The sequence below is a fragment of the Neltuma alba genome, unplaced genomic scaffold, assembly GCF_004799145.2.
Source record: "Neltuma alba isolate B1F8T4 unplaced genomic scaffold, ASM479914v2 tig00012103_pilon, whole genome shotgun sequence".
Taxonomy (NCBI): Eukaryota; Viridiplantae; Streptophyta; class Magnoliopsida; order Fabales; family Fabaceae; genus Neltuma; species Neltuma alba.
This window is the reverse complement of record NW_021636657.1, coordinates 123353-138223: the sequence shown is the minus strand read 5'-3', so window position 1 is coordinate 138223 and position 14871 is coordinate 123353. Positions and strand designations below refer to the sequence as shown.

The following is a 14871-nucleotide window of genomic DNA, read 5'->3' as shown; positions in this document are numbered from 1 at the left end:
ATCCTACGTGCATAAATCTATCATAATACCAAGCATGCAATTTAGAAGATGATTTATATGCACAACAAATGTGGTAAGTGAGTTGTTGATTCTTAACTTAGTTAACATGTCCAGAGTTGTATATCAATATAGGTGACTTGGAAGATGATGGTCATATTGAATCACAACTAATAGATAGCAATGCTGGAAATACTCTTCCATCAAGTTGCAATCGGCTGAACATTGTAGAACAAGAATCCATGTTTAGTGATCACATTGAAAATCTTCACTAATTCAAACTTCCCCTAGACGGTGGCAACAATGGGCCATCTTGCTCTGTTCCTCAAATGGAAAATACTATAGATGAATTTGAAGACGAAGATGAATATGATTTTTATTTAAATATTGGTGATGGGAATGATAATGATGAGTGTGACGAGATAAACGAGGATAATGAGCTAGCATCTGCTTTCTTCTTGCATGTTAACGTTGAGTCAGATATGGCTCCTGAGTTCAGTGAATTAGAAGAAATTCTACCTTTCAGTCATAATGAAGAGTTACATATCGGAAAGATATTTAGTAATGTTCGTGTTCTGAGACGTGCGGTCAAGTTATACTCTGTTCGAGTTCATCATACATTCAAGGTCTATTATTCATGTAAAAAGTATGAAGAATATCAATACATTAACTATGGTGAAAACTGCAATTGGAGAGTAAGAGCTCATAAGAAGGAAAATAGAAACTTTTGGCATATTACAAAATATGGGGGGCCCCACACATGCTTAAGCACATCACTAACTCAAGACCATTCAAAGTGAGATGTCGATGTTATATCGTCTTGTATCCTAGCAATAGTAATTGACAAGCCAGATATGAAAATGACTCAAATTATAAAGAGGATGCAATCCATATTTGGTTATATAGTGTCATATAAGATGGCATGGAATGCAAAATAATTGGCCATTGCTATTGCTTTTAGGAATTGAGAGATCTCATATTCCTTACTCCCGAGTTGGTTGGTCGCAGTACAACACTTCATACCTAAAAGTGTGCCAATTGATTCCAGAGTATTACTTGGCAACACCTGAAATTTGGCTTAATTTGGTTCCTCTAATATGTTTTCATATTATAGAATGGCATCACCCTGATCGTATACTAAGATAATTCAGTCATCAACAACATATTCCTATGATGCCTATTCATTTAGAAAATTACCATATAATACAACTACATGGCAGAATAAACACAAATTAGACTCAACAATACTCAAACTTCATTGAAGCATGGAATGGATGGCCACATGCTGTTGTTGGTGCTCCTCTGGTACTTGGTGAACTTGATCGAACATTTGAGTACATGCAATAGTATTGGAGACATACAAGGTGATGGATCTAACGTGTTAGTGGTGATACTGGCTATGTGATGAGGTTTTTTTTTTATAGTTTTTTTCCAATCAATATCATCATTTTCTTTTATAAGAAAATTTTTTCAACCTAATGTTTTATTTATTTCAAGCTGATACAACAAAATAGTTATACAGACTAATGATTAATTCTCGTTCAACATACTCTGATTGTATTGATTATTGAGAAAGAGTTGCTCGAGACCAGCATAACATCTTACTTGTAATTAGAAAACAATGATTTAATATGAACCTTCAACCAACTCCACTAACAGTGGAGTTGCCCCGTCTATAAATTTCTTGAGATAGACCAAGCAAACGGCGTGGCGGTTACTTGTCTACTCAATCACCAATTGTAAATAAAAATTTAAAGGAACAAGAGCCTCAAAATTTAAGTTATTCTGATAACATACCAGTCTCATCATCAAGCCCTGTCACCTCTTCCAATCCAACTCAATTTTACCCTCATCACATGCCATCATCATCAACATTATTCCATTCTGATGCACCTAATCCTCCTCAATTTCAATCGTTTACATCCTTATTTGATGATCTTGCATTATTTATAGATTAGTATAACACTTTTACTTTTAAGCAAGGTGTTCCATCAAATGAAGTGTTTGTTACTCCTCGGCAATCAATTTCTTTAGTCAAATCACTTTGGTTTGATTTAAATATGCCAATTATGCAGATAAATGAGATACTAGATCAAACTCAAGAAGTAAATATATAACAACGACCACAACGTGCGTAGAGAAGACTAAGATATGGCACTGGGAGTCATTATTCGTGAGGTAAATTAATTCCTATTTTTTGTTCATGTCAATTTAATTATTAGTTATTATTAATTTTATAGAATTTAATCATTACTTATTTTCATTAATCACTTTTTAATTAATGTGATATTAATTATTACTATTATCATTATATAATGATTAACTCATTATTTTAATGATATGACCATTATTAAAATCCTTATAGGGGTATTTGTGTGGTGAGTGATTGTAAAGAAGATGTTTACACCAAGATGAAGTTCAATTACACGCCAAACAATGTTTAGTGAAGAAATTGTTCTTACTTAAATGAACTTTAAAAGTTAGTCAAGCCAAGAACAACTTTGACTATAGCATTTGGGGAAATAATTCCCACTATGTAGCATTTGGAGGATTTTTTTAACTGTTTGTAGCCTATTGATAAAAATTCCTGTGTGTTGTGATGTAGGTTTTTTCTTTTCTTGGGTTCAACTGGATCTCTCGTTACGAAAACAAAATAGGAACCAACAGTACAACGAGCAGGAAATCGAAAGATGCAAGGAGAACAAGAGACAAAGGACGCTACAGAATCAGCAGTAAACAAACAAGAACTGGAAGCAAATAAAAGACTCATAAACAAATTATTATGCATAAAACAAAATAAATTCAATTGAAAAAAAAACACAAAATAAATTGTTGTTTTATCTCCTAAATACTAATATATATTTATCTTCTAAGTACTAATATATTTATGTTTGGTGAATAAAAATTTTAATTATTTATTTGTTAATATGGTAAGCAGTCAGAAAAATATAAGTTCAAATTCTATGAAATGCACTTATTAGAAGGATTTTAATTTCAATGATCTAAGTTTAATAGATAGTAGTCTCAAACTTAAAATGGCTTAGGAATCCTCTGACCCAAAAAAAAATAAAATTCTATTGTTATGAATATCTATTTATAATGCTTTGTACAATTTTATTTTACTTTTCCATGTTTAGAGTTAACATCATTTTTAGTTTCTGGAATTTGAAATTATTTTGATTTTAGTTTTTATAATTTGAAGCCAATTATTTTTTGTATTTGAAATTTAATTTAATTTTAGTTTTGGTCCATAAAATTTAACCTTATTTTATTTTTGGTCCTTGTTTCAGGGACTAAAAATTTTAAATTGTGTCAAAATAAAGTTAAATTTTGAAAAAGAAGAATTTTAAAAAACAAAACCACTAATTTAAAATTTTAGGGATTAAAATAAAAATGGGATCAATAGTATTATCCTACTACCTCCGGTCCTAATTATAAAAGCCAATTGACTAATTTGAGGAGGTTAAGGAAATAAGTTGAGTTAGTTATTTGTCCTAAATAAGTGTTGTCTTTCTTAAAATATCCTTACTAATCAAGTGTATTAACTAGAACTATAATTATTAAAAGGCTTATCTTGGAAAAAATTGAATAAATATGAGAGACAAAGTGGATTTTAATTTGGATTCTTATATTTAGGATCAAAATAAAAATTAAACAGAGTCTTATATTAAGGATCGGAGGTAGTAATATTAAAATTTAGCTGCTTTTAATTTTAGTTTAATTTTATTTTGTTTGCAACTCTTCTAATTTTTAATGTAACCAACCAACGCAGGTTGGAAAGTCTGTCCGTTTGTCAATGACCCAGAATTTATGGCATTAAGCTCGAGGACTCAGGCTTCGTGGTCGTGGGCTCGATCCCATTAGCTTTCTGCTTGGCAATGAAATAATTTTACAACCGCAATGAAACGCGCCCTTGTCTTGTAGGAGCAGCGGGATTCGCTTTGTTCGCGGCATTTATTTCACAGTTGGTTGAGCTCGCCGTCCGCCGTTGTCAGCCCTGCGTGCTGGTTCTTCTCCGGCGAGTGTTGAAGAAGGTACGACCTCTATCTCCTCCCAGTATCCGGTGAGATTGTTTTGTTCAATCTAGCATTTAAATTTGTTCCCCGCGTCATGTGTTCATTGTCAACCCGGCGTTGGACGCCGTCTCGCACCTTTTCTTGCATTGTTTTAAAATTTTTCATTTTAATCAATTAGAAGATCATAAATTGCAGGAGTGTTATTATTTTTATTCCTCAGTGGCTTGGAGGAGTTGCCTGAATCAGTTGGCTTCTTAAGGCATCTTCGTTGAAGTGTCTGGAACGAAAATTAAAAGGGTATGATATCAACTATGCGTATTTCAAAGATTATGCCCCCATTGAGTGTAATATAGGTCCACCTATGCGGTGAAGGTTACTACATGAGAGGTTCTCATTTACTTATATTGAAAGACACTTCTTTTTCCTGATGGAAAACAGGATATATCAACAGCTAACAATTTAAATCGCATTTAAGTTTTTTAGTGTAAAAAACTGATCTTTGGTGATAGAGTACAGGTAACTTGGTTGATATCCTTCAAAATTTAAATATTCCATGTAATAAGAAATAAACCTACTTAATAACAATAGCATTGTTGTGAAATTTTTTTCGCCACTATGAATGAGACAGCGTCTTAGGCTGTTGCAGAGTTGTTGCTGTTTGTGCTTGCCTGGCCCATGGATCCATTTGATGATGTTTTGCCAGAAGCTCCTGTTTCACGTGGTAAGTGGTCCATTTAAAGGTACTGGGAAATTGTGTTTCTTGATTGAGTTTCTAATATATATATTGATCACAATCTTCTGTAGGTAGGGTGGGTGGCAAGTTTGTTCCAAAGGCCAAAGCTAAACAGCTGGCTCGAAAGGAAATATCTACATCAAATCAAGCAAACTCATCTAATGATGGAAAGAATGAGCAAGTTGCATCATCATCCATGAGCTCGGACACAGTAGGAAATGTTCCAACAAAAAGTAATAATCCAGTTGATTTAACTCCAGATAAATCAGCTAAGGAATTTCTGAAATCCAGTCTTGGTTCACCGATAGAAACCCCTTTTTTGGATAATAATAATAATCCTGACCCAGAGTTTCAACAAATTGATGTAAGTGGGCGCGAGGCAGAACCGGTTGAAGCTCAGCCTTCAACCATTGCAGCATCTGAGGTCAATAGTGATTGGACTACCAATTTTCCAAAAGCAGCTAATGAGGTAAATGCTGTGTTTGGTTGTTATCTTGATTTCTGGAGTATTTGTAACTTCTTTTTCCTTGAAATTTCTATTATTTTCAGGCGGACCTTGTCAGTTTTGATGTGGGTCTAGTAGTTGCCGCTGTTCCTGGGTCTGACCTTCATGATGGTAAGTTATGCTTTTGACTAATATTTGTATTTTTAGCGAAACCCCATTCTGATTGCTATGACTGGAGCTACTTATAAAATCATAGTTCGTTGCTTGTATGAAACCTTAGTCTGTATCAATTACATGTTTCTTAGGCTTGTGAGCTGCAAGTAAGCCTGTAAGAAGAGGATTAAATTTGGTTCATAAAATTTATTTGTTGAAGTTCAAATACTTCCGCAACTACTAAGTAATAAAACATTGAACCCCTCTTGATTTCATATCTCCCATGTGGCTGATGGCATGTACACCCACCTTAACGTGCTAAGCCCAACCAGATCTGTTGACAAATGTGATCGATCCATCTACAGCTAACTCAACCATTATTGAGAATGAACCTTCTAAATACTGGGAAGGCGAAGGTCCATTTCTTGATGGCAGCAAAAGCTTGGAACCTACTGATTCCTCATTGCAAGCTGGTCCTAACGTGGAATCCCGAGGTGCTTCAGATTGTAAGGTTGCAATGTTGGAGCCAAGTCATTCAAATTCTAACCTTGAGAGAACAGGAGAGGTATAATTTTTCACATATTCTATTTCTTGACATGGTGTTATTATCTGCTCACATAGGAATTTCTGTTTAGGTAGAGTCTTCTGAATTTGAATTGGATCCTTTCAGAGACACTCTCCCTGATCCTGGTCTTAGGAATGGTTAGTAATCTTCCTGCTCGTATCGATCCACAATAGTTGTGTATTACTGAAAGGATAAATTATTTTTTATTTGTTCTTATTACAGCTCGCAAGTTTCAACCTAAGATTAAGCCTCGGCCTAGAGCAGGGACTACAGCAGTTGTTGCCTCTGCTTCATCTAATGGTATGATGGAAAATTCTATAAAATTGCTTGCTTCCTGCACAGATGAACTTAATCCAGTCAACCAACTTAACTTTACCCATGTCAGACATCCTTAGGACAATCAATACATTAAGCGATGCTGATAATTCTTGCTCGAGTGTGCCATTGTCTGAGGACAAAAGAAGCTTGGGAACAGTAATTCCTTCACAATCAGAGCCTCCTCCTGCCTTGCTTTCAGAGGTTTCTGTTCACCATGGGCCTAAAGATTGGCCTTCTAACAGTGGAAAACCAGCGGGGGAGGTAAAGGAAGAATTAGTATTGTTTTTTGAATGTTATTTCAATTTTACTTATTTTTTTATTAAGAAAAAAAGGCAGCCTAGTGCATAAGGCGTCCCGCATTCACACAGGTCCGGAAAGGGCCGGATTTCGTAGGATCTAATGTAGGCAGCCTTACCTTGTAAATACTTTTTTTTTTTAATGCTCATAAATTAAAAATCCTTGGCTTACAGGCTACAGACATATTTTCTGTGTTGGAGAGCCTCGATGACTTTCTCACACATGATGGCTCTAGTGCAGGTAAATTACCAAAAGATTTGCAACCATTTGATAACAATGATTCTAACAAATGTCTTGTCATCTATCGAACTATATCAACTTTTTTAGAGTTCATTATCTAAGCTATTTTGCTGCAATCAAATTCCCCCCAATATTATAAGTGATTGACTCAGCCCATGATTTACCTGACATTGGATCTTTCAGTGATGATGGGGATGTTACCTTTCTTTTGTAGGAAATCCAGCTCTTCATTCTTTCCATGAGGAGGGAACAGAGGATTTTGTGAACCAGCCATGTCATATTTCCCAAGCTCAAAAGTGTCCGGACTATAAGGCCACTCACGATTCATTGGCCTTCAAGGAAGCTGCAAGCCTCAGTGAGGGTGATTCTCACACTAACAATGGAGGGCTGGGAGCAGAGGTAAAGATTATCTGATTAGACAGATGTGCTAACTTCCAGTCCATGTGTTGATTAATCAATCGGCCATGACTTTTATTGGTCTCAGGATGCAGGAGGGTCAAATCCTACCCACCCTCTTGATGATACCCTTGATTATTCATCCATGAATTCTGGCTCAGATCCAACTTTTGAAATTCCAGTGCGTGAAGAACCACCTGAAGAACCAACAAATACAGCAAATAATCCTACCTATGATGACCTTTTGCATGTGGACGATGTTCCTGGAGAAAAAGTTGTAAAATATCAGTTATTATTAATGTTCATGCACAAACTTTCCTTGAATTATGTTTCCCTTATTTTACTGATTTGTGAATCTGACTGCATGCTATTTGTTGGTTCATTTTTAGGATGGAGGTTATAAAGCAGAAGATGCCACAATGTCAAGTTCTGCGAAAAATATTATGAAATCTTCTGTAGTAGGTGAGAAGGGTAAAGTTGATAAACCTCGAAGGCAGGTGAGAAAGCGAGTTAATCTTAAAACTGTTGATCCAGTGGAGAATGAGGATCCTGAGGAGGAGGATGAGCTTGACCCTACTTATTCTAACATTGGTGAACTTGAAGAACAACATGATGAATATGAATTGAATAATGGATGCGTGAAGAAAAAGAAGAAATCTGTGACCAAAAATGCAAAACCACATCAAAAGCGTAAAAGGGCCAATGAGGATTTAGATAAAGCTACTAAAGAACCTCGTAAAAAATTCTCTCATTCAACCCAACGAAGAAAAAGATGTGGTAACTAACTAAGCTAACCGTGTCTTGAATTTTCTCATTGGTGATAATGGCTTGATGCATTTGATGCTTGCGGAATTACTGTTTAACAGTGGATAAGACTCTGCTGGAAATTCCTGAGGATGAACTGGATCCTCAAACATTACGTATCAAGGATATTATACTACTTGCAGAGTATAGGGAGCGACAAGCGGTATGCATTCTAATTTCTAAACCTTACATATATACAATGAGGAAAGCAAGCAGCACCTCCATGCTACAGTGTTTTATTACCATGCTTCTTAGTTCTTACATTTTGCTTTTATGACGTAAATATGATAATTCACTTATAGTTACATATTGTTTCTCTATGCAGAAAAAGGAGGCAATGGCATCAAAAACATCTTCGATTAATGGAAGGTGCTCAATATCAATCTGTTTCTTTGTTTATGTGAGACTATTATAAGTAGCAAAATTTGCTTATTTTCGAGTATGTAATGTTTGAAGCATCTTATTTACTGCAGTGTATTCTTCTCGTTGTTATAGTTTCATACACTTCTTATTCGAGCATCTGACATGGGGAAAAAGTTATTAGATCATGTAAATTCCTCCCCTTCCCCTTTTCTTCCTTGGGATATGTGCAACTGCCTTGCACAATCAGTCATCATATGACTTTACTGACATTTTCTCTTCCAACCGTTTTGTGAAGTTTTTCAGCAAGAGTCAAAATGGTTTTGAACTGACAATTGCTGGTTAATGACATTACTTGACTGAGTTTTTTTTTAAACAGTCACTTCTGTTTGAGGCAAATAAAAATGGAGTGCCTCTGAAAAATGAATATGAGATTTCATCTCTAATTTTATTGTGTTTGATCGAGTTGCTTGCTTTGCGTGTCCATAGTGCCACACCCAAATGTTTGTGACGGCCTGTTTGACACATCATATTAGGTGTAATAGGATAAGCTAATCCAATCTGCAGTTGCATATTTATCAGTTTTTTTATTGCAAGCGCTGTGCTGTATGTAAGATAACCATTAAATTGTGTATAAATAAAATAATAGATAATTCAATCAGTTCTTCGGAAGAGGGATTGTACTTGATTAGATTCTGATATATAAGCCCCTCTCATAACATTTCTTAACCATTGTTCTCTCTCAACATCGGAGAGATTACACACTAAACTAGATGGGGCCCACCATTCATCTCTTCCACGAAGCTGCAATAAGGACATTGTCTGTGTAAATTGCTTTTGTCTCAGATTCAGTCTCAGTTCTTCTGTCACTACTTTCCTTTCTCCTCTACTTCTTTACATCTCTAGTTTTTCATAGTACAAAAAATTACCTTTTCCTCCATTCCATTCGCATGTAATTATTTGGATTCAAAATAAAATTTGCTTGACTTCGTTAGAATCTTCTGGGCCATCTTCGTCTTTTGTTTATTTAGATCATCTCGCTTACCTAAACTCAGAGCCCTTTGTCCAAAAGAAGGAATTAAATTAGGCTTGTAAGAAACACAAAATAAATGGAAAAACTGTATAATTTATGATTGTATTAACATAATATTAGTTTTGCTCGAAGATAGTTTAAAATTTATCTTTTTATTTAAGTAGAAGTTGATTGAAAATATGCTTCTTTTTCATTTTCCAAATATTTTTTATTTTAAAAATCATTTATCCTAATGTGTGCTAGAAATAGTATTGCTCATACTTAATTTTCCTTGTACATTAGACAGTAAAGCTAAATATTTAATTTAATGTCATTTTCTTGTTAATGATAAGTGCTGTAACCCCAAAATTAGTTTAGTAGGTGTGAGTTTTTCACCCTCTAGTCTTTTGGGATTTTTAAATCTCCAAAATGTAACATAGCATGACAAATTTTGAAGGAATATATTGCACTTTCGAGTAGAAGTTGTTTTATTGAAAGGGTTCATTTTTTATTCTATCAACTGTTACACTGTGTGGCACACTGTAATTTTCTAATTTATCAGGTTCTATGTTAAATATAATCCTTCCAGGTCTTATTTTATGATGCATGAAACAACCCCTAAGTGAAAGTTCTATAAGGTCTTTGAATTGTTGGACACGTCACAGGCATTTCGTAGATTAATATTATTTGACACCACAAGTGAAAGGAGAACAACTTTTGGGAAGTTCCCTGCATAACTACTGCTTGTGATGACTGTTATAAATCAGTAAAATGCAGCCTAATGAATAGATTTATTCGGAAATAATCATCTGCAGAGATGGAGACTCCCTTCATAATGCTGCTGCTCGTGATGAAGACATGGGTTCAGAATATGGAAGAGGCTCAGATGATGATCAAGCCACTGAAAGCGTACCATTAGCTCCCACGTTATTCAATTACCAGTCTTTCATGGACAAGAAACCTAGAGGAAAATGGTCAAAACAAGACACTGAGCTGTTCTATGAGGTATTTATACAAGGCAATTTGCATTGAATTTTCTCTATCGGATTTCGATTGTTATATGTTCGGTGTTTGATAGCTAAAATTGTGACTAAAGCTGCTAAACGCGATGCTGATCTGGTTTCACAGATCACTCTAGCTAATGTCTCAACTAATAGCTTCTCTTTCATGCAAGTAGCAATGTCTTGGGGGGAAGGGCATTCCTTAATGATAAATTGCCTAATTTATACTTTATTTTAATTTTAGGCCATTCGCCAGTTTGGCACAGATTTTTCTATGATACAACAGCTTTTCCCAGATCGAACACGTCATCAAATTAAGTTGAAGTACAAACAGGAAGAACGACAACATCCTTTACTACTATCTGATGCTGTAAATAATCGCACAAAAGGTTGATAACTTCGTTTACAATTTTGGGCTGTTATTTTTTTTTCATGATGATTACATTATTTACCATGCTGTTTGTGTATTTTGCAAAGGATTTCCCCTGTTAATGGTGATTCTACTTTTCTGTGAGTTACTATTTGCCTTCTTTAATAATTGTTCATATTTCAATAAGTTTGTGTTACTATAGTCAAACTATCCTTCATGTAGGGATCAGAAGGGGCATTTACTTTCTTGATCTATGGTCATGTAACTTGATGGTGGAAGAAGATTAAAACCCACCTTTATTTCTGTGCTTGGTGTATGGCACTGTTTATCTGATTTAATGGACTGTTGAATTTTAGATTGCTTTTGATGAGTTGATTGCTTCAAGGAAAGGGAATGGCATTTTGAGTTTAATGGTTAGTTAGGATTTAGAAGTGAGTTTTTGTGACCCCCTATTTTGTTCCCCTTGATCTATGATTTTGTTCATTAGTAACTCGCAAAGTAGACTAATATGTGGATTCTACTGCCTTTTCCATTTCTAAAACCTTGCTTCCTTCCCGCCAAATGTAGCATTAAAGTTAATTTGGTTCTCACTGTGATTTGAACTTGGATTCTTTGATACCAATTCAACTGATTCAAAGCTCATTGTTACCTTCATTTATTTATGATTTTTCTTTTGTGGCAGTGACTTGTGCTTATGACTTATGTTATGTTTTGGCAGATGCATAATGGAGCCCTTTTTTCATTGAGTGATATTTTTCTTTTTTCTTTTTTTTTCTCCTTGACAACTCTTATTATGATCATTTTGATGCCATGCCTTCTTCCTTTTTGTATCTGAATTTTCATGTGAAAAATATTCTCTGCAATGTTTGCTGTGTCTACCACCTTCTCTCCATCTGTGATGACTTCTCTGGAGGTTTTCTTCACTGGCTGCTGTGAGCCTTTATTTTCTTTATATTTGGCCCTTTATTTTCTTTTTTATGTTACATTTTCTTTGCCGAAATTAGTGATTGCATTGCACGATGACAGTGCAGGATGGAAATTATAAAGCAAATTTTGGGCGCAAGTCTTTCTCTTGGTGCAAGATAAAATTAGTTACATTATCTTGGTTGCTTTGTTGAGTTCTTTTTCTTTTGGTGTCTGTGCTTTGATAACTGTCTGCTCTAAAGCGTTCCAGAAATGACGCACAAGATGTCTTCTATGAATATTGTTTATTGACTGAATCGTAGAAAACAGTAGTTCAGTTGATGAAAGAATATAATCTCACAGGAGCAAAACTATTCTCATATCTTCTGCAGATCTTTCTCATTATAAATCAGTTTTTGAGCGGCTGCAACGAGCTTCTGCTAAGACAGAACAAGACACTACGGACGCCTCAGTTGGCATGACAGAAGAAGTGGTGGACTTGACATCTGATCCTAATCCTAATCCTAATGTATGTCCCTTTGTCCCATTTGATTTATCTCCTAACATTTCCCTTCTTTGGTGAAGATAGTTTCTGCCATTTTTCATGGTGTCAGTTTTATTTCAACAACATCCTTTGAATGGAAACTGAAAAGTTGTTCTGTATTAGAATATGAGGTCTGTAGAAAATGATCTTGTACATGCTGCATGATCTTTGCGTTTTCGTGTGCGGGAAAGAGCAGATCTCTGAAGTAATTCTCCGTGTGAAACTTACTTCAATGTATAGGGGCATTTATGCTAGGCCATCTGAGCTTGATGATTCCTTTGGTTTGAATCCATTCATTATGTGCTAACAAATATGCAAGGTGACCTGCATATTTATTTTCTTCTTATATAAACTGTTCTGTCCAAATAATTTGATATACGGGTAGTGTCAAAAATTTTTCCAAGGGAGCTGAATATATGGAGAGTTGGAGAATGGGAAAAAATGACTCGCTGCTAGATTTTCAAGGCATCAAATATCATTCAATACATGTGTTGCGGAACCCCTGATCATGGAATCATATCTGAGATGATGTTGCGGGGATTAGGGAAAACATCACTAACAACTATCCTTTGTGAATAGCACAATCTGATCATGGGCCAGGGCAGGCTCTGCCTGGGCTTGGGTCCCCATACACCAACCTTTTAAATGATCTTTAACCCAAAGACGCAATAAACGTCTAGTAAAAGCTTGAAGCCAGCTCAACGATCAGGTTGTGATCATGACCCATGTTACATTGGTTAACATAACCGAGATAATACCAAGATGGAATTGCAGTACTCGTCATTTGTCAAAGCTTACTAGTCCTACTCTTAAAACCATTTTGTAGAACCATTCATTTAAATTTTTGTGGGGTGTACCCCCATCATATCAATCCTTCTGAATTAACTGCCGTTTTATTTGCATGCAGGAAGCAAAAGATGCGAAGCCGGAGCAGGATGGCTCTGTGCAAGATCATCAGGAAGATAACGTGTCATATCATAGTGCTGAGAAATCTGATGAAATGATGATGATGAAGAATTCCAAAGAATGTGTCAATATAAAAGCGAATATTAGTGTTATGAGATCTTTTTTAAATTAAATTAGAAGGGTCTCAATTTACTAAGTGGCCCAGAATCAAAATCTTAGATATTACTCACTCACACCTAACCTCATCATTATCACAAAAGTTAGTTCCAGATGCCAATGGCCTTTTGGTCCACTGGCATGACAATCACCCTTAAGCCCGTCCCTTTTACGCCTGAGCCCATCAATAGCCAGGTCAACCCATTTTGCCACCTCTACATGACAATCACTCTTAGTGGTGACAGATTGCAGGTTCCATAGGGAAGATTTGAACTTTAGGCTTCTACTTAAAGCCCGCACCATTCTTACAGTCTGAACTGGTTCCGAATGACTTGTTATATAGTTTCTCTACTCCCAAGGTAGTAATTCTACAACTTGTTTGCTGTTAAGATCCTTGTCTGTCATATTTCTCCATCTATTTGCAAAGTGGTCTGAAATTTTTCGTCCCTGATTTTTTTTGGGGGGGGGGGGGGAATTCACATATAACTGTTTCTCTTGGAATTTCAGATGTCTAACAAGTGCTGCAGGACCAGCAAAACCGGAAAACGTAATCAAACAAATGCAATAGGTAAATTTTGCTTTATTTGCTTAATAGAAAAATAAAAAAAGTAGTTAGAATTTGAAAGAAACCAATGAGTGAGCTGGTGGAAATATTGTCAAAGTTTTACTGTGTCTCCCACTATCATGTGACAACGTCTCTCTCCTTTCTGAAGTCCCGATAATCAACAGACATCATCTCTTTATTTTAACCACTAATTATGTCAACCTGTCCTAATTTTCCGACAAAGCTGATTGTTTGTTCAAGAAAGTACTTTACTACGAGTTTGACTGGAAGTTCATCTAAGAAAATATTAGTGAAAAATGAGTCTTCATAGCCATCATTTGGAAATGTTAAGGACATTCTCTCTCTTTTTTTTAATTTCGATTGTGGAGACCGATATTATAAGTTATTTCTGCTGACCTGTAATTAAAAAAAAGGGCTGTAAAGTGTACGTCATGTATTACGTTAGGAAAACTATTAAATCTGAAAAATACTATTTTTCCAGGAAGGTTTGTGGACTAGGTGATCGGTTGACTTATGTTGTAATTATTGGTGCTTTTATTGAAAAAAAAATTTTACTTTTTTATTTAATACAATACAATTAAATACAGGCATGCACACAAATATATGAAGAGCCTGAGAATATTTGAATTATCAAATTTGCTTTATTTTATGCCAAACAGATGGTGAATTTCAGTCCCAGGAAAGAAAAACACATGGTGAATATTGTGTGGGTAATGGGTATTGGTAAAAGTGGCAGTTATATGTTACAAAAGAGCAGGTATCCATCTATACACTTGTCTTAACAATGAGGCTATCCCTGAAAAGTGAGTATCTATAAATCTGGTAAACTTTGAGGCTTGATGCTGACTTTACCAAGTTCTTATGTTTTCGTTTACTGTGGATGATATTTCATTGCCCAAAAATGTATTTAGTTTAAAAGATTCAATTATTATCCGTTTTTTGGGTGCCAAAGCACACAAAAGGAAAAGTGCGTGGGTAAAAATTTGGGGTGCACACCCATAAGGCAGTTAGTAAAAATAAGGGCATGGATGAAAATAGGGCTACAAGTGCTTTTTGATTCGAGATGAGTCTTGCTAATCCTATAATGCCC

General features: G+C 35.3%; 1 protein-coding gene across 12 annotated transcripts; it reads left to right on the top strand.

The window, feature by feature from the left end:
* Positions 1–3793: 3793 nt before the first annotated feature.
* LOC114722677 (uncharacterized) lies at positions 3794–14618 on the top strand. 12 transcript variants are annotated; one of them, XM_028908764.1, is made up of 22 exons: positions 3794–4031; positions 4209–4310; positions 4660–4734; positions 4818–4979; positions 5094–5215; positions 5296–5362; positions 5668–5909; positions 5980–6046; positions 6132–6209; positions 6295–6488; positions 6698–6764; positions 6979–7163; positions 7249–7437; positions 7550–7937; positions 8027–8127; positions 8290–8333; positions 10152–10341; positions 10582–10726; positions 12003–12139; positions 13062–13575; positions 13724–13784; positions 14441–14618. In XM_028908764.1, exons 3-20 carry the CDS (start codon positions 4689–4691, stop codon positions 13230–13232), a joined length of 2595 nt encoding a protein of 864 aa, XP_028764597.1. In that variant the 5' UTR covers positions 3794–4031; positions 4209–4310; positions 4660–4688; the 3' UTR covers positions 13233–13575; positions 13724–13784; positions 14441–14618. The 12 variants fall into 12 exon arrangements, with proteins under 12 accessions (XP_028764597.1, XP_028764587.1, XP_028764596.1 ...); XM_028908754.1 differs by having other exon boundaries at positions 4234–4310; positions 4818–5215; XM_028908763.1 differs by having other exon boundaries at positions 4818–5215; positions 5710–5909.
* Positions 14619–14871: the final 253 nt, after the last annotated feature.